Below are 20,174 nucleotides of genomic sequence, written 5' to 3'. Positions count from 1 at the left end.
GAAATATTCCCTTGGATGGCAGACTTGGGCAGCATGGAGAGGCTCCTTACCCACAGAGAGCAGGTTCCGGGCATTCTCCAGCATCACCTCCTTGTACAGCTCCTTCTGGGGAGGGGACAAGAGGCGCCACTCCTCCTGTGTGAAGTGCACAGCCACATCCTTGAAAGTCACCACCTCCTAGAGCAGCCCAAGGCAGAGCAAAGAGGGATAAAAGTTACATCACAATGCAGAGCCCAACACTGGTCAGTTACAGGAGGAAATTGACACACAGAGAAGAGAGGGACCCAGAGATCCCGCCCTTTGTTAGTGTGATTGCTGGATCTGAGTCTTAAGTACCCAATGGAGGCTTGAGAAAAGCAGCTCTAGGATGCTCCGGAAGGAAGCCGAGGAGTTTCTATTGCGGGAAGTGTAATCTCTAGGAGACCTGCAGTGCAGCTTGGATCCCCAGGGCCCCAGAGGTGGGATATAGGAGTCTGTTGCCCTGTTGCTGTGTCCTAGAGCAGGAACTTTCACTGTCACCAATGTGCCAGAACCTGAGCCATGGAGAGGGCAGCTAGGAAGGTAAAAGTAAAAGGCAAGCAAGGCAGGAGAAGGAGCTTTTGTACCTCTCCCAGAAGTAACTGGCTCTCTGAACTGGGATTTTGTCTCTGAGTTTTCCTGATCTCTAGCTAGTGAACACGGTGAATTGAGAATGAGATCTAGAAAGGCTCAGATCTCTCTCTCTCTCAAACTCACTCTCTCCTAATAAATGCTCATCAATCTGGTGATGAGCCCCCAGATCCGTTTTTACTTATGACACTCTGGTAGGCACAAGAAAGTAGAGAATGTGTTCCAGAGATTGTGGGTACACGGGATGCAGCCAAGGGTGACCTATCCTTGGAGAAGGCTGAGCTGATCTCGTACCATTTACTTAATGATCTATTTACCATTACCTGCTTTTGTCTTGTAACTGCCTGAATCCTGGTTCTCTGCCTCCTGACTCAACTCCACATTTAGTCATCCTGCAATAGGTGAAGTGCAGAAACCAGCTCTTGAGCACTTGATCACTGTTCTAGACTCATGTCAAGGCATTAGCTGACTTCGGAAGATTCAGGTGAGCCCCAGGGAGTCAGGTCTAGTCTTTCTACACCCCCGACCCATCTCAGAGGTGTCTCCATTGTTGTCCAAAGTCGGGGCCAGGAACTTGCACTAGACTAACACAAGAATCTCTTCTTAGACTGAAGAAAGAAGGAGGGCCGGGGCATTGCTAGTGCCTTATTATTGATTATTCCAGTCAGTCACAGTGTCCCTGATTATCCCAGCTCTATAACAATGGTGACCCTCCATCCTATGACAGACATCACTTAGTCTATCTGCTCTTTATTCTGTCCTCCCCCAAACCTACCAAAGAGATCTATCCTTCTGCTTAGGGTTTGGAGCACTGAGGCAAGCCACTGACCCCTTTTATTGACAAGGATCATTCCCCAGTTTGTCTTCCTTTAAGAGCTGACTCAGTTCATCCTTTGGTTAAATTTCACTCCCCAAACCTGCAAATGTGACCTGCACAAGGCTGGACAGAACAGTAGATGTTCACAAATGAAAATGAGTTTGAAGTATTTTTAGGAAGAGACCCAGGAGGGAAGAGATCATGTGTTTCTTGAATACCCCAAGCAGCAGAAATGAAGGAATGAATAACTGATGATAACAGTAGCAGCAGAAGAACATGAGAACAGAAAGAGGCTTCTTTTAAAAACTACAGACAAGGAGAAAGGGAGGAAGGAAGAAACAAAGGAGGGCTAAAGCTGAAAACAGAGCAGACCATGGAAAGAATCTTGTGATATCCCATATGCTCCAGGAGGATGCTTCTTGTGTTGGACTGCAGAACCACAGGGAAGGAAAGGAGGTAGATACAGATGCAGGACACACATAGGGCATCTCAAGGACCACAAACTTTCATTTCTATTCCCTCCACATGCAGCACCTGTTCTACACTTCTGGGATTCCCCACGAGGCAAAAGACAATCCTTGCTCTCCAGGAACTCACAGCCCAGTGAGGGAGGGAAACAATACACAGACACATGGACATAAAAGCAAACTCTGTCTAGGAGAAATAAGGAAGAATGGAAAGAATGAAGGCACTCTGACTAAGAAAGATGAGGAATGTTTCCTGGAGAAAGTTATTAGTCTTTAGTTGCGACTAAAAGGAAGTTTAAAGGGGTCAGTGATCTGAAATGTGAAGGGAAAATATTCCAGACAAGTGGTAAAGCCATTGAAAATGGTTGAAACTGGAATTCTGGGAAGATGACAGCTTAGACAGAGCAAATCTTAAAACCTTGGCACCTTTATACACTGAGATAGAAAACAATGCACTTCAAGAAGAAAGAGGAAAAAATTTAACAACGGGATGGAGCAGGGGGAACCCTACTTTGGGACAGCTAAAGAGGTACACCAAGAAAAAGGCTTGAATTCTTGAACTGTCTGGCCTGAGAGTATAGAAGGGGAATGCCAAGACGCCTCCCCCACGTGCTATGTGAAATTTCCATGTGCCCCTGAAATCTCAGGGTGGGTGGGAGCAACTGGCTGGGAGAGAGGGCCTTGCTGGAGCCGGACTCAGGTTGTTGAACACAGGCACTGGAGAGGGGACTGGAGGAGAAAACCAGAAAAACACAGAAAAAATTCTTGGAAGATGGTGGTTTAGAGAGAGCCAAACTTCAGACCACAGACAGCTTAGCTTCCTCATACCCAGATAGAGAACAAAGGGCTTCAAGAGGAAAGAAAACCAGATCAAACACAAGGACAGAGCAGGGGAACACCACTGCTGGACAGCTCAGCTCAGTGAAAATGCTCCTTCTTGTCCCTCAATGGTTTTTTTTCTCCTCTGGAGGTTTTAGCCTCAGGGCAGATTAAGAAGTACAAACTAATTCAATCAATACAGGCTTGATAACATCAATTAGACAGATAAGAAGTCTTGAGAGTGCAGAGAAAGTAACTACAAACCTCAATTGCCAGCTAGGGGAAGATCTTTCATCAAAGATCATTAAATACATCTGCTCAAACTAGCAGAACAGAAAAAGAAAAAATATGAGTAAGCAACAGAAAAAGAGAAAAGAAATGACAATTGACAGCTTCTTTCAAGAAGGTGAAAAGAGTAAATGAAATAGAAATAAGAGAGGAAATAGTTCAAGTGAACTGGACACAGGCTTTTGAAGATCTCAAAATTCAACTTCAGGAACTCAAAAAGCAATCAAGAAAGGCTGAAGACAATTTGAAAAAGGAAATACATGAACTAAAACAAGAAAATAAAGTCTTAAAAGCCAGAATTGGCCAGCTTGAAAAATGAAGCAAAGAAGGCAAAAGATGATCTACAAAGAAAATCAGACCAAAAGAAGGATAACCAAAAAGCCAGGGATGAAATTCAGTCTTTATAAAACAGAACTCAACAACTAGAAGCAAATGACTTCACAAGGCAGCAAGAATATATTAAACAAAATGAAAAAAAGAAAAATTTGAGGAGAATATGAAATACCTCATTGATTCAACCAAAGATCTGGAGAACAGAGCTAGAAGAGAATTTAAGAATCATTGGTTTACCAGAACATCATGATAAAAGAGAAGGTTTAGATAGTATCATACAAGAAATACATAGCAAAACCATACTGGTGGGGGACCTCAACCTTCCCCTATCAGATCTAGATAAATCAAACCAAAAAATAAAGAGATAAGAGAGGTGAATGGAACCCTGAGAAAAATTAAGAATAAATAGATATAGAGAAAAATAAATAGCAACAAAAAAGGAATACACCTTCTTTGTAGCAGCACATGGAACATTCACAAAGATAGACTATGTAACAGGGTATAGAAACATGGCAAACAAATGCAAAAAATCAGAAATAATGAATGCAGCCTGATCAGATCATAATACAATAAAAATAGTTATTAGTAAGAATACATGATGAGGCAAACCAAAAACTAATTGGAAATTAAATAATATGATTCTCCAAAATGATTTCGTGAAAGAACAAATCATAGAAACAATTAATAATTTCATTGAAGAGAATGACAATGATGAGACATTCTACCAAACTCAGTGGGATGCAGCCAAAGCACTTCTAAGGGGAAAATTTATATCACTGGGTGTATATATTAACAAATTAGGGAGGGCAGCGGTTAATGAATTGGGCATGCAACTTAAAAAACTAGAACATGAACAAATTTAAACTCCTCAGATGAAAACTAAATTAGAAATAGTAAAAATCAAAGGAGAAATTAATAAAATCAAAAGTAAAAGAACTATTGAATTAATAAATAAGACTAGAAGCTGGTATTTTGAAAAAACAGATAAAATAGACAAAGTACTGGTAAATCATATAAAAAAAGGAAAGAAGAAAACCAAATTAACAGTATCAAAAATGAAAAGGGAGACCTCACCTCTAATGAAGAGGAAATTAAGGCAATCATTAAAAACTATTTTGCCCAATTATATGGCAATAAATATAGCAATCTAGGAGATATAGATGAATATTTACAAAAATATAAATTGCAAAGATTAACAACAGAAAAAATAGAATACTTAAATAATCCCACATCAGAAAAAGAAATTGAACAAGCCATTAAAAAACTCCCTAAGAAAAAATCACCAAGGCCTGATGGATTCACAAGTGAATTCTATCAAACATTCAAAGAGCAACTAATCCCAATACTATACAAAGTATTTGATATAATAAGCAAAGAAGGAGTCCTACCAAATTCCTTTTATGTCACAAATATGGTATTGATTCCAAAGCCAGGTAGATCAAAAACAGAGAAAGAAAATTACAGACCAATCTCCATAATGAACATAGATGCAAAAATCTGAAATAGAATACTAGCAAAGACTCCAGCAAATGATCAAAAGGGTTATCCATCAAGATCAGGTGGGATTTATACCAGGAATGCAAGGATGGTTCAACATTAGGAAAACCATCCACATAACTGACCATATCAACAAGCTAAGAAACAAAAATCACATGATTATCTCAATAGATGCTGAAAAAGCTTTTGACAAAATACAATACCCATAAATATTGAAAACACTAGAAAGTATAGGAATAGAAGAACCTTTCCTAAAAATAATAAATAGGGGGCAGCTGGGTAGCTCAGTGGATTGAGAGCCAGGCCTAAAGATGGGAGGTCCTAGGTTCAAATCCGGCCTCAGACACTTCCCAGCTGTGTGACCCTGGGCAAGTCATTTGACCTCCATTGCCCACCCTTACCACTCTTCCACCTATAAGTCAATACACAGAAGTTAAGGGTTTAAAATAAAAAAAAATTTTTTTTTAATTTAAAAAAATACTATATATCTAAAACCATCGACAAGCATCATGTGCAATGGGGATAAATTAGAAGCTTTCCCAGTAAGATCAGGTATGAAACAAGGATGCCCATTATCACCTCTACTATTCAACATAGTACTAGAAACACTAGAAACTCTAATTGCAGTAGCAATTAGAGAAGAAAAGAAATTGAAGGCATTAAAATAGGCAATGAGGAGACTAAGCTATCACTCTTTGCAGATAATATGATGGTCTACTTAAAAAATCCTAGAGAATCAACTAAAAAGCTAGTAGAAATAATCAACAACTTTAGCAAATTTGCAGGATGCAAAATAAATGCACATAAATCATCAGCATTTCTATATATTTCCAACACAACACAGCAGGAAGAGGTAGAAAGAGAAACACCATTTAAAATCACCCTAGATAATATAAAATATTTAGGAATCTATATACCAAACAAACACAGGAATTATATGAACACAACTACAAAACTTTCCAAACAATTAAAACTACATCTAAACGACTGGAAAAACATTGATTGCTCATGGGTAGGACAAGCTAACACAATAAAAATGACCATCCTACCCAAATTAATTTACTTATTTAATGCCATACCTATCAAACTACCATGAAACATTTTAATAGAATTAGAAAAAACTATAACAAAGTTCATTTGGAAGAACAAAAGATCAAGAATATTAAGGGAAATATTGAAAAAAAACATGAAGGAAGGTGACTTAGTAGTACCAGATATTAAACTATACAATAACACAGCAGTCATCAAAACATTATGGTACTGGCTAAGAGACAGAAGGGAGGATCAGTGGAATAGTCTTGGGGTAAGTGACAGCAAGACAGTTTATGATAAACACAAAGAGCTCAACTTTAGGGACAAAAATCTTCTATTTGACAAAAACTCCTGGAAAATTGGAAAACAATATGGGAAAGATTAGGTTTAGATCAACATCTCACAACCTACACCAAGATAAATTCAGAATGGGTGAATTACTTGAATATAAAGAAGGAAATTATAAGAAAATTATATGAACATGGAATGGTACACTTGTCAGATCTCTGGAAAGGGAAAGATTTGAAAATTAAGCAAGAGTTAGAAAAAAATTACAAAATGTAAAATAAACAATTTAGATTACATTAAATTAAAAAGCTTTTGTACAAACAAAAACAAGGCAACCAAAATCAGAAGGGAAACAACAAAATGGGGAAAAAAATCTTTATAACAAAAAACTCTGACAAAGTTCTAGTTACTCAAATATACAAATAGCTAAATCAATTGTACAAAAAATCAAGGCATTCTCCAATCAATAAATGGGCAAGGGACATGAATAGGCAATTTTCAGATAAAGAAATCAAAACTATCAATAAACACATGAGAAACTGTTCTAAATCTCTAAAAATTAGAGAAATGCAAATCAAAACAACTCTGAGGTACCACCTCACACCTAGCAGACTGGCTAAAATGATAGCAGGGGAGAGTAATGAATGTTGGAGGGGATGTGGCAAAATTGGGACATTAATGCACTGCTGGTGGAGTTGTGAACTGATCCAACTATTCTGGATGGCAATTTGAAATAATGCCCAAAGAGCTTTAAAAGACTTTTGATCCAGCCATAGCATTGCTTAGATTATACCCCAAAGAAATCATAAGGAAAAAAGACTTGTAAAACAATATTTGTAGCCGAGCTCTTTGTGGTGGCAAAAAATTGGAAGAACAGAGAATGTCCTACGATTGGGGAATGGCTGAACAAATTGTGGTATCTGACAGTGATGGAATACTATTGTGCTCAAAGGAATAATAAACTGGAGGATTCCATGTGAACTGGAAAGAACTCCAGGAATTAATGCAGAGTGAAAGGAGCAGAGCCAGAAGAACATTGTACAGACTTCTGTACTAGCAGCAATGCAATGACGCAGGACAATTCTGAGGGATTTATGGAAAGGAACGCTACCCACATTTAGAGGAAGAACTAGAGGCGAGGAAACACAGAAGAAAAACAACTGCTTGAACACATGGGTTGAGGTGGAAATGATTTGGGATTTAAACTCTAAATGACCACAATAGTACAACTATCAATAACTATCAATAATATAGAAAAAAGTCTTGATCCATGACACATGAAGAAACCAGTGGAAATTGTTATGAGTAAGATTAGATTAGCTAGTTATTAGATATTGATTATATATTGATTAGGAAGTACCTAGCAGGAAGGAGCTGGAGCTGGGAATTCCAGGTTGGAATGAAGGAGGAGGAAGTCTATCTGTGTTGTGTGTGGACTCCATTAGTGGTAGGCAAAAACTGTTGCCAGCCTGGGAGACCTCAGAGCAAAGGACACCCTATTTCCTGTTTTCCCCTGGATCCTGTGTGGTGTGGCATCTAAAAAGGACAAGATCTACAAAGCCAAGAGAAGAGGTGAAATTGGAGTTCTGGCAGACAGTGCTCCAAGCAAAACCCTTACTGCTTGGTTCCTGAGACAACTGTAGCTCCTGGCATCCAGAGATCATCAGTGGATTGCAGTGAGAAATCCCAAAGCCACAAACCCTAGCTGCACTCAAGCTTGGCAGGTTCCAGGTGTGAGGCAGAAACCCAGAGACTCCAGTATAGCTCCTTGGGCCCTGTTAGTTAGATAGCTTAGATTAGTGTAGTTGAATAAGTCCTTCCCTGTCCCTTTGGGTTTTGTTATTAGGTGTTAAGATTTTAGAGTAGTCATTCCTATCCCTCCTTTTAGTTGTTTCTAATTAAAACCCAATTTCAACTTGTTACCTTGTCAGTTAATTCAAGGCCTCTGGCCAGAGTGACAGTTGGCTGTTATTTTTTTCAGTTGGGAGTGGTGTAGCTGTACAAGACTTCAGTGTTCAGTTTTAGTCTCTCTTAAATCCCAGAGAGTGTTCCCACAAACTTCATAGTTGATTTTTAATATCCCTGGTGACCCCATTACTTATATTTTCCTACAAAATGAATGTTGATTGGAGGGGGGGAGGGGGGAAGGAGGAGGAGCAAGAACATAAATCATGGAACTATGGAAAGAATTTTTCTAAAAAATTTAAAAAATAATTAAAAAGAAAGATGAAATGCCTGAAGAATCAAAGCTCTGCTCTTCTGAGCACATCAATTTATTAAAGCTATATTTGCCAAATACCTAACCAATAAGGACCAGGCCCTTTCCTGGGCTTAGGGTTAGACATCACATGGGGGAAAAGACTCATCTACCTTAAACGTTATAAATTAAATAAAACCAATGAATGCAAAGGAAACAATCCAATGTTGTGTCATCTGCTTTCTAATTGGATCAGGACTTGTCAAGTGGGGATGGGGAGGAGGGACAGAGGACATTCCCTGAAAAGCGGGTCCCACTCCTTCCCAATATCTGCAAGCCATCAAGAGAACAAAGAAGCAATAACAAGTTGATTAATATGGACCCAGTTCGCAGATAAGACCCACTGAATGCCTGAGACGTACAATTAGGAGAAAACTCCTTCCATCAGTCTCAGAATCTCACTGTGTTTCTGGTCAACCTAAGCTCAGCCTTAGCTGGGGGGGTCTCTAAACAGCATGTACAGGCAGTCCAGTTTCCCAGCCAGGCAGGGAAGAGGTTTGAATAATTTAATGCGACTTTCTCCCAATTCTCCCCATTGAATAAACTTGCCTCACCAGACAGAATATCAATGAGGCACACAACTGAACTGAAGGGAATCGAACCAGGCCCAGCACTGAGTCACAAGATGGAGAATGTTTCCACAATTCACCCCTTGTGACCCCAAAGCCCTCCCTTCCTTTCCAAGAGGGAATCAGCTCAGTAGATGGCACAAGGTCTGCTTGTCCCAGCTTCTTCACACACTGTCCAGGAAATGCTGAGACCATGCTTTATGGGAATACTGAGAACAGAGATTTTCTGGAAACAGCAGTCAGGTCAGCCTTGGCATCTCTCCTCAGAGAGGGGGAGCTCCACACTTTTTATCAAGTGAAACCTCACAGAAGAGGATTCATATGGAACAGAATTCTTAGAGTATCAAATCAAAAAGTATAGTCCAGGAGAAAAAAATGTAATTTTTTCCCTCATGCCAAGAGGAAGAGGGTATCTGACAGGGCTAGATAAAATCATAACAAAATTCATTTAGGAAAAAGAAAAGATCAATCATATCAAGGAAAGTGATGAAAAGAAGCCAGGATAACTGGGGAACAGGACTACCACAGTTCAGACCAGATCACAAGTCAGCAGTCATCCTAAAACTGCCATACTGGTAAAATAAGGAGTTAAAGCAATGGAACAGATTAAAGAAAATACCTCCTGTCAAGTGGGAAATAAGCAATTTCGGAGAAAATTCTTTATTTGGTAAAAACTGCTAATAAAACTGGAATACAGCCTGGAAGGAAATGAGGCTCAGAGCATAATCCTACACCATACTGTACTAGACATGGCTTTAAGAAACGTGAGCTAAATGGCAAAGGTTACACTATAAGAAGATTAGAGACATCTTATACATATCTCACAATTAAAGGGAGATGTATATAGAATAACATTTATTTTCTCCCCAATTATAGGTAAAAACAATTTTTAACATTGTTTTTTTTTTTAAATTGAGTTCCACATTCATTCTCTCTCTCTCTCTCTCTCTCCCCCTTCCAGATTCACTAGAGAGGAAGCAATTTGATCTAGACTTTACCTGAGCAATCATATAAAATGTTTTTCCTTAGTAGTCATTTTGTGGAAGAAATCTCAAACCAAAGAAAATGAAAGTAAGGGGAAAAAAGGGAAACATATTTTGGTCTGCATTCAGAGTCCATCAGTTCTTTCTCTGGAAGCAGATGGTTTTTCTGATCAGAAGTCCTTTTGGATTGTCCTACAACACTGAATTGCTAAGAACAGCTGAGTTGTTCACAGCTTCTGACCCCACCATGTTGCTGTTTTCCTATAAAATGTTCTGCTTCTGCTCATACTTTGCATCAATTCATGGAAGTCTTCCCAGGTTTCACTGAAATGATCCTGCTGGTTATTCCTCATAACCCAACAAGGTTACATTATAATCACAGACCTCAACTTGTTCGGCCATTCCCCAATTAATGAAAGCTCCTTCATTTCCAATTCTCTGCTATCACAAAAAGATCTGCTGTATAAATATCTTTGTATAAATAGGTCTTTTCCCCTTGCTGGGGATCTCTGGGATATATGCCTAGATCAAAGGGCATGTATAGTTTGAAAGCCATTTGGGCAAAGCCAATCAATAGACAACTCCACCTCAAATGGCCAATCAATGGACAACTCCACCAATAAGTGCATGAGTGTCCCAGCTTTCACACATCTCTGAAGTGATGATTCTTTTTCTGGCTAAATGGCTAAATTCACAGGTGTGAGAGGGTGCTTCAGAGGTGTTTTACTTTGTAGTTAAAGGACACAAATACTTAGCCAAACTTGAGACAGAGGCAATTATCCAAAAAATGGAAAAGTTTGATTCCTTAAAACAGAAAAACTTCTGGCAGAACCTTAACCTGTTTGCCTCAGTTTCCTCAACTGTGAAATGAAGAGAATCAGAACATTTACCCCAGAGGGTTATTACACAGATTGCTGAAAGCAGATTTTTAGGAGAACATAAAGCACTCCAGTCTGTCTGTATATATTTGTCATGTAAAGGGTAAAAACTATTAAAAACTATTATGGCTGGAATGAATAGTCAAAGGTGTGGCCTTCAGGATTTGATTACACAATTCCAAATGATTTTTTAACAATTTATTTATAAAATACAGGAAAGAGCGAAAGAAGAGAAATGAGAAGATGGCAGAGTAAGAGATCTAGCTTAATGAGCTAGACTATGTGCTGAAGCCCTGGCTTTACTATGGCAGGACTCCAGAGACCCCAGCTGAAAAGCCTAAAGGTCAATTAACAAAGGGTTTTACCCATGAGGCCTCCTCCCAATCAAGGGGTCCCACCAGAGGCTAGTACCTCCAGGGAAGTTAAGGAAGGGAGTCAGTCTTTTCACTCAGTCACATGATAGCTCTAAGGAGAAACATAAAGCAGTCCAAGATCCTCAGCCAGAGCTCCTCAAGGGTCAAGTTCAAGGTGAAAGAGAGCTTTCCAGGAAGTTCCTGTAATTGATAAAGACCATTCCTTTCATCACCTCCTGTGCCTTCCTCCCATTTTACATGTACCAATCATAACAAAGACTTTGCTTGGGACTGCCTAGGGGGCAGTCCATTGATTCTAATTCTCCCACTTTCAACAATTGTGAAAGGGAATTCTTGGTTCTCTTTATGTTTCACACTGGTGAAAAGAGAATCCTTTGTTCTCTTTGTCTAAATTGAAGTTAAAACTTTGACAATAGCTTAAACACCCCTACTTAGTACCTCACTAACTATTTAGTGAGTTCACACCTTACTTGATGCTAGGTGAGAAGCCAGCAAGATACTTGGAGAGCTCCACCTTTTTAAGAGTTCACACACTCAGAAAGATGTGAATCCAAAGGTGAGAACTCAGACAATTTGGAAATTGTGACTGGCCCCCATGAAAAGGGGCAGGGATAGGAAACCACCATAAAAGCCAAGAAAATCTCTGAGCAGTCAGGCTGGTGAAGTTGACTCTAGTGAAGAGTATCTCCTGGAGATAGTCTTCAAGGGAACTTCACTGGAGACTACAACTTGTATCATGGCATCAACCTTGGATTCAGACTCCTAGACTACTTCTTTGAGATATAGTAATTCCAGTGACTATGTTATTTCACATAATTTAAGTCCAACCACTAACTTTAACCCTTACATATATGGCAACCACAAAGGGATTGACAAAGTACCCTCAATTTTCCTTCACTTTTTCTTAAATTTTCATTTAGTATCTAAAGTCAGTCTTTTTTTTGTTTCTTGGTTTCTACGATTTTCAACTGAGAAGGTAAGTTCAAATTTTGGGGTTTTTTCCCCATAGTTACTTAAGAGTCCTATGTTAATCCCTTTTAGCCTGAGGCTAGTTGATTTAAGGGTGTGCATAAAGTCCTCCAAAAGACCACACTCTTACTCTAACCCATAGCCAATAGAGCTATCTATTGCCTAAGAAAATAAAATGAAAAACAATAAAAATATAAAGAAAATTAAAAAATTTTTTTCAATGAATCTAATAAGTAAATTACCAGTTAACATGGATTTTACTAGCATGACCCGAATTGGAAAGATGTTGTCTTTTCTCGGTTTAAAACGGCTCATTATGTTCAGAAAACGTTTCACAATATCTGTATATAGCCAGTGAAATAGGTTTGATACTCATAGGAAAATTGTTTATACTCAGAGCTCAGAATGAAAGTATGGAGACTACTTTATGGGAGCCAAAAAAATCTATAAAGAACATGGGACGAAACTTAAAAATCCTTCAGAAAAAATCTCTCCATACTTCATTATTGGAGCCAATTCAATCTCCATCCCACCCTAATTATGTAATCTTGTTCCTCCTAATCAACTCAATCATCTGCCTGCCCCTGTATTTGCCCCAGTCCCTCTTCTCCCCCTTGCCTAATTAATGCCACCCCCATCCCTCCCTCTTCCCCTCCTGACCCAGGCCCTTTCAAACTTATTCTGCCTCCTGCTACAGCCCTCCCCCACCCTGACCTTCCCTCTGCCCTCCTGTCCCTATCCTAGCCCCTTTCACCTCTCCAACCTATCCCTCCCCCTGCCCCCGCCTTTACCCCAGGCCTTCCTCCATTGCCAAAATCATCCCTCTCACCACCCCTACCTCTTATCCCTCTGCCCCTCCTGCCCCTTTCCCTTGTGAAACCTATTCCCCAACCTGCCCCTATCTCTTATCCCTCTGTCCCTCCCTGCCCAGAACCCCTCCTTCTCACCTTACCTACTCCTCCTGGTCCCCTTACCTACCCCATTGAATAAACATCAAACACACAGACAGGAATACAAAATAATCCAGCTGAAACCCCATACCTCCTGATGTTAGTACCCACTTCTAATAAGAATGAGGATATATTTTCCCTTACACACTGTTCACCATTCACCCCCCAAGACATTGACAGGTTTAAACAAGACAGTCCATCTTTTGAAGAAGAACCAATGGTGGTAATAAAAAAAACCTAGAGGGTATATATTGTGCATATGACCCCAGATGGGTGGATGTTGAAAACTTACTGCAACCTTTTTTTTACAGGGAGGGAAAGAAATAAGATTATCTCTCTCACTAATCAGGCCCAAGGAAGGAAACAAATTGGCTACATGATGATCCAAAATGTAACCCTAATAATGAAAAGGATTACACAAGATTATGCCAGTCTAGAGAGTCATTATTAAAAGTAATGAGGGTTTGTTCTGACAGACCAGGCACATGGACGAAATTTGAAAGCTTAAAACAAAAAACAAATGAAACTCCCTCCCAATGTATGGACAGACTCATTGAACTGAGAGGTAGATATATAGAACTGGATCTTTCTAGAGAAAGGGATGTCAGACAGATTAGGCAGCAGTTTGTACACAACTGCTATAAAGTTGTAAGAGATTATTTTAGAATGAACTACCCAAACTGGTCCAGCATGAACCTTGAAGAATTAAGGAAAGCAGCTGCATATGTAGTTGAAGGCCACCAGAGAAAAAATGAAGAAGACAGGGAGTCAATGGAGGAACTAAGGAGCGAAAAATAAAATGTTGAAAGATAAATTGGAAAGAAAAGATTATGGAGTAACACTAGCACCTTTGCAAGAATCAGTTCTGGTGGATAAAACCCAATATAAAATGTGATCCTATTGGATCTATAAATGTATCAGGAACACCTCAAAAGGTCCCAACACTTTCTTCTCGAATGGTATCCATGGGACCCTTGTTGGTAGAACATTCTTTTCTACTAATATCTAGGTCTCCCACAAATCTGCTAGGAAGAGACCTATTATGTAAACTAAAAGCTACAATAACATGTGCTCCAGATGGCTCTATGTCATTAGAATTACATGAGGAATCTTCAAAATTACTCTTTGTACTTCTCTCAGAAAACCAGTAGGTGAAAGAGCCTCCCACCTTTGAAATACCAGCTGATATACCCGAGTCTCTTTGGGCCACATCTTCTTCCAATGTAGGCCTACTTAAATCAGCTGATCCAGTTCATATTAAGATGAAAAATGGGCCACCTCCTTCCATTCCTCAGTACCCCCTATCAAAAGAGGAAATTGAGGGAATTATCCCAACAATAACTTCATTAATTGAGCAAGGAATAATTCCATGCAAATCAGAATATAATACACGTTTTACCTGTTAAAAAGCCAAAATCAGGCCCAGATGGAAAAGTCATATAGAGATTCGTTCAAGACTTAAGTGCTGTAAATAATCATGTCATAAAAAGATATCTTTTGATTGCAAACCTAAACGCAACAATTTCCTCTATTCCCAGCATAGCCACATACTATACTGTAGTGGATTTGTGCTCAGCATTTTTCTTGATACCAATTCACGAGGATTCCAGAAATATATTTGCTTTTACCTGGAAAGGTTCCCAAGGAACCTGGTGTCAATTGCTAAATGGGTATGTGGAAAGCCCTACACTGTTTGCACAAATTCTGGCCCAAGACACAGATAATGTTCAATTTAAACATAGTTGCTTAATTAAATATGTGGATGATTTGCTCTTGGTTTCACCAAATGCAGCAGCTGGCCAAGAAAATAGCAAACATTTTCTATTAGAATTGCATAAGAGAGGACACAAGGTCTCTAAGGCAAAGGTTCAATGGTGTCTCCCCAAAGAGGAATATTTAGGGTTCATTTTAACTGCTGGTTCCCATTCTATTTCTCCAAACCCATTAAAGATATTCAAAAATTAACTCCCACTACTAAGAAACAGTTAAGAGCAAATGTACAGCAACAGGCTTTTGTAGACAAATATAAATAAACTTCTGACTTGAGATATAACAACTCCGGCAACCATATTATTTCACATAATTTAAAACCAACCACTAAATTTAACCCTTACAACACATGGGTCATAGACCTACCCCACTTGAGGAATGAAGTGGGTTGCTTACACGTTTGGTGATTAAATCTAAAAATAGGCAGGGTAGGATTAATCTCATCTTCACAGTCATTGAGCAGGTTGCCTTTCTGACAAAGCCAGGATGCCTCCATCAGGAACTCCCTAACCCTATTTGCACAGAAAAATCCCAGGCCTTCCAGAAACTTGCCCCTCTCTCTACAGCCTGTCCAACAAAAGAAGGAGTAGACCAGCTAGGAAGTATAATGAACAGAGAAGAATTTACCCAGCTGCTGTCTCTGGTAAAAAACAGTTCTACTCAAGAAGACTCGAAGCTCCAATCCTGAGAAAAAAGGTCCCATTTCTGTGTAAGAGCCCTTCCTGAGTTCACCCTAAACTCCTCATACTCTTCTTAGTCAGGGAGCTCAGTAGAAGAAGGCCAATGAGGGAGTCACACTTTGGAGTGGAAACAAAAGGAACAGGGGACCTCTCTGGGGGTATCCCCACCTGCCTGATTCTGGCTGTCACTGGCAAGGACCTGACCATTCCTATAACCATCTCCACTGGTATATACTGACCTTCCAGCCTCTTCTTCTCCACTCACATCTCCCTCCTCCTCCTCCCCTGATCCAGGGACACTGGCTTCCTAGCTGATCTTTGGAAATGGTCTTCCAGGGTCTGATTCTGGGCCTATGCAAAGGCTATCTGTCTCCCTGCAGGGAATGTTCTCCCTCCTGCCTCTGGCCTCGGAGCTTCCTTTGATTCCCAGCTGAATCCTCCACATGGGAACCAATGATGTCCCCAGAACCCTTAGAGCCTTCCCTCCCACAATGGATCCCTCCATCCTGTCCACAAAATGCTTGTCTGGACACAGCTGCTGAGGGGTCTCCTCAGTCAGACTGGGCGGGGTGGGCGTGGCTGGAGGGCATCTGAATGGTTTTCCCTTCCTTTGTGCTGAGCAGTGTCTGGCAAAAATCAGGGTTTTCCTCCACACTAGTTGACTAAGGCTATGAAATGGGAAAGAGGAAGTAGCAGGAAAGGCCCAAGTAGACTTTAGGACTTGGGCTAGAAGCCAGTGAGCAGCACCAGGGGACAATTTCTTCCCTGAGGAGAGCACAGACCAAGGGATACCTTCAGGCTCTGCTCCAGACCAGATTCAAGAGGGAACAGGTTAAAAAAAAGCAGAGGAAGATGGTGTGAGTGTCCCCAGACAAGCAGATAGAACAAAGTCATGTTTCCTAGACAAGGAAGAAGGAGTCAGTGATCATCCTTGGCACTCACTTGTGCACATGGAGAAATCTGACATGGGAGGCAGAGCCTGGGGGGAGCTCTTGGGGTTTGAGCTCCCCAAGGGCCAAAGAATCCCTCCTAAAACTGAGAAGAGAGCCAGGATGCTGTTCCTCCTGCCTGGGATGTTGGGACAGAAATGGCCCAGCAGGAAGGATGGTGCAGCTTCCCAGACTATCTTGTTTCAGGGCCAGGGAAGGGCCTAACTGGCTGATGGGGCTCCCATCTGGGGCTGAAATGCACTTACCTGGGCTGGGAGTCTGTCCCTCTCAAAGGCCATGTCTAGGAATCCAGGCTCCCTGTAGAGGCAGCAAAGTAGCCCCAATGATTCCATCTGGTGAAGCTCCTCCATCTTTCCCTGGCCTTGTTTCTGTAAGGATTAAATTAGGAGTTTTGACAAAATAACAGAGCAGCTTTTAATAATTTTAAGTTTTAATGAGAATATAGTAGAGTTGTAAATTAATATTATCCCTTTAAGCCAGAGGAAAGAAAATTCCTAGCAGCTTTCAACAATTCAACAATTTAATGTCATTAAAACAGTAAAAGAATATAGTAAAAGATTATTTTTCATATAAAATACACAATTTAAAATTTTTGCTTAAGAAAATTTTCAGGAAAAGAAGCTTGCTAAACTAACTGTTTAGAGGAAGTGGCATAAAGAATCCTTCACTGAATCAGAAGATTCAGAATGGACTTTGGTATGCAATTTAACTGAAGTGGATTGATCAGTTATTCTAAATGTACATTTTTATGCCAAAGAAGACTGCACCCCAATTGGCTTTTTGACAATGCCCCTAGCAAACACTGGTTTTGCTCTCTCTCTCTCTCCTATTTCCCTCTTATCTCCAAATGTTGTAGTTTCTTCTTAGAAGGTACAATATTGTACGCACCTGTAGTTAGAAGATGTTTTAAAGGTCGAAGACAATTATATTAAATGATCCATTGGGGAGACTAGTCTCCCAAAGGATCATGGGGGATGGGGATCCCCTTTCCTATTTTTAAATTTAATCAACAGAAGCAAATAAATATACTGCTACTTAATACTAAAGTAGTGGAAGTTCACAAACCTCTTACTACAGGGGATTACAACTCCAGAAGCATCTGACTGCCCCCTGGGTAGTCCTAAGAAAATTTAAAAGACTACAATTGGTCCCAATAAAGTGGAGGAAGGAGCAGGAAGTGACATAAAAAAAGGTCTTTAAAGTGGCTGAAACTTCCTGTCACAAGGTCTTCAAGCTCTTTCAAGGTTTTGGAGGCTGGTGGAGGACGTGAGATTCTACCATTTGGTAACACTTCTCTGGGATCTTCTTTCCTTGGACTTCAGATTGATGAGAGGAAAAAGCTGACCCTTCCTTCCTGACTTCCAAAGAAATTAACAGCAGAGAGGCCTCCCTCTCAGAAGAGGCAGTGTGGATGAAACCTTTGCACAATTTATCTCTGGGCCCTCTGGCTGTGGCTTTGGGAGCCCTGTCAGAGTAGAACCAGGATGCCGGAGCTAATACTTAGCTGGTTAAGTTAGATAATTTCTCTACCCTTTTTAACATGCCTCTCCTTTCACTTTCTATGAATAAACTGCTAAAACGTCACTTCTGATTTGAGATATATTAATTTTTATATCGGCAACCACATTTTCTTATATTTAGTCCAACCTTAATTTAATTCCTACATAAAGGAGAAAAATATAGGAAGAGGTAGAGAGAGAAAATGTCCTATGTAGATACGAATTATCCAATAACTACCTATATTTAATACCTATAAATGCCTATAGCTAACACTAATAACAACCACGCCACAAAGATCCAACCCAATCCAGCCAAAACAAAACCAACTCAATCAGCATTAATCCAACCCCAATCAGGTCTATCAACGAACACCAGGGAACTTCCAAAAAGTTCAAGAAAGAAAAAAATCTAATAGCTCAAACCAAAACCCCCAAACACAAAAGGCTTCTAAAGGCTAAAGCCAAAAAGCCCTCTCAGTAAGCTCAGGCCCATCTTTATATTCCAGCAACTAACCACCAACCACCAACCTAACACACAGCAGCAAACTTCCCCCCAACTGCCAGCCCTAACTATCAACAACTGACAGACTGACAAACTGACACTGACCTCCTTTTATGCCCTTTTATACCTCACTTCCTGTCTTTATGGTTCCTACTTTCTAATAAGTCATCAGAAAATAGTGTCTTCAAAGCCAGAATTGACCATCTGGAAAATGAGGCAAAGAAGCTGAAAGATGACCTACAAAGAAAATCAGAACAAAAGAAGTATGACCAAAAAGCCAGGGATGAAATTCAGTCTTTAAAAATTGGAATCCAACAATTAGAAGCAAATGACTTCAAAAGGCAGCAAGAACCTATAAAACAAAATCAAAAGAATGAAAAAATTGAGGAAAATATGAAACACCTAACTGACAAAACTGCAGACCTTGAAAACAGATCTAGGAGAAACAATTTAAGAATTACTGGACTATTGGAAGATCACAACAAAAGAAAAACCATGGACATCATTCTAAAGGAAATTATCCAAGAACACTGCCCCAACATTCTTGAGGAAGAGGGAAACTTAAGAGATTGAAAGAATTCACAGATCACCTCCTGTATTTAATTTCCACCTGACAACACCCAAGAATTTTATAGCCAAATTCAAGAACTACCAGACGAAGGAAAAAATATCAAAAACTGATAGAAGTCATTTAGATACTATGCAACCACAGTTAGGATAACACAGGATCTTCTTGTATCTACACTGAAGAACCAGAAGGCATGGAATATGATATTTCAGGAAGCAAGGGAACTGGGTCTACAACCAAGAATCAACTAGCCAGCAAAACTGACTATATTTTTGCAGGGGAAAGTATGGTCACTTAATAAAATAGAAGACTTCCAAGCATTCATAATGAAAAGACCAGACTTAAATAGAAAATGTGATGCCCAAACACAGACCTCAAGAGAATCACCAAAAAGTAATTAAGAAAAGGGGGGAAAAATAAGCTTTTTTTAAAGGATCCATAAGCTCAAATGATTTGTATTCCTATAACAAAAGATGATATTGGTAACTCTTAAAAGTTGTTATTATCACCTGGATAGCTAGAAGGGAATTTAGAGGGAACAGTGACAAACTGTATAGGATGAAATGTCAAGATATATGCACATAAAAATGTGCATAAATATTATAAAAATAGAGGTTAAAAAAGAGGTTAATACTAAGAGAAATGGGAAAAGAGACAAAATGGGGTAAATCTATATTTCATAAAGAAGCACATGGCAGGAGCAGGAGAGAACAATACACTGGCAGTGTAAAAAGGTTGGACACAGAAAATACTTAATTCTTACGTGCATTGAAACTGACTCAAAGAGGAAAGAACAATTAGATCCATTGGGCAATGAATTGATTTGTGCCCTATAAAGAAGTAGAAGGGTAACAAAAGGACTGGTGGGGAGGGAAGCAATACAAGGGAAGGAGAGTGTGGGGGGAAGTTTAAAAAGACCCTAAAGAAAAGAGAGGAATAAGAAGGGAGGGTAGAGAAAGAGAAGTAAAATAAGGGTGGGAATTAGGGGGACTCATTATAAACAAAACACTGGTGTAAAAGGAAATAAGGGAAAATAAATGAAGAAAATGAAAGAAAAAAGGGCAGGACTAGGAGT

General features: G+C 39.7%; 2 protein-coding genes across 2 annotated transcripts in view; one reads left to right on the top strand and one right to left on the bottom strand.

Annotated features, from left to right (window-relative positions):
* Positions 1–1,000, bottom strand: part of LOC123230477 (zinc finger protein 345-like) — a 5,705-nt gene extending 4,705 nt beyond the window's left edge. The window contains exons 1-3 of the mRNA XM_044656625.1: positions 933–1,000; positions 337–553; positions 25–177 (exon numbers count right to left, since the gene is read on the bottom strand). Of these exons, the coding sequence (XP_044512560.1) occupies positions 25–177; positions 337–553; positions 933–1,000 (438 nt within the window). The remainder of the gene's footprint in view (positions 1–24; positions 178–336; positions 554–932) is intronic.
* A 14,683-nt stretch (positions 1,001–15,683) lies between these two features.
* LOC123230476 (zinc finger protein 420-like) overlaps positions 15,684–20,174 on the top strand; it is an 8,934-nt gene continuing 4,443 nt past the window's right edge. Inside the window, exon 1 of the mRNA XM_044656624.1 lies at positions 15,684–15,807. Within this exon, the coding sequence (XP_044512559.1) occupies positions 15,684–15,807 (124 nt within the window). The remainder of the gene's footprint in view (positions 15,808–20,174) is intronic.

Source organism: Gracilinanus agilis, chromosome 1 (genome assembly GCF_016433145.1).
Source record: "Gracilinanus agilis isolate LMUSP501 chromosome 1, AgileGrace, whole genome shotgun sequence".
NCBI lineage: Eukaryota > Metazoa > Chordata > Mammalia > Didelphimorphia > Didelphidae > Gracilinanus > Gracilinanus agilis.
Note: the sequence above shows the minus strand (reverse complement) of the source record. Positions and strands in the feature narration are given on the sequence as shown.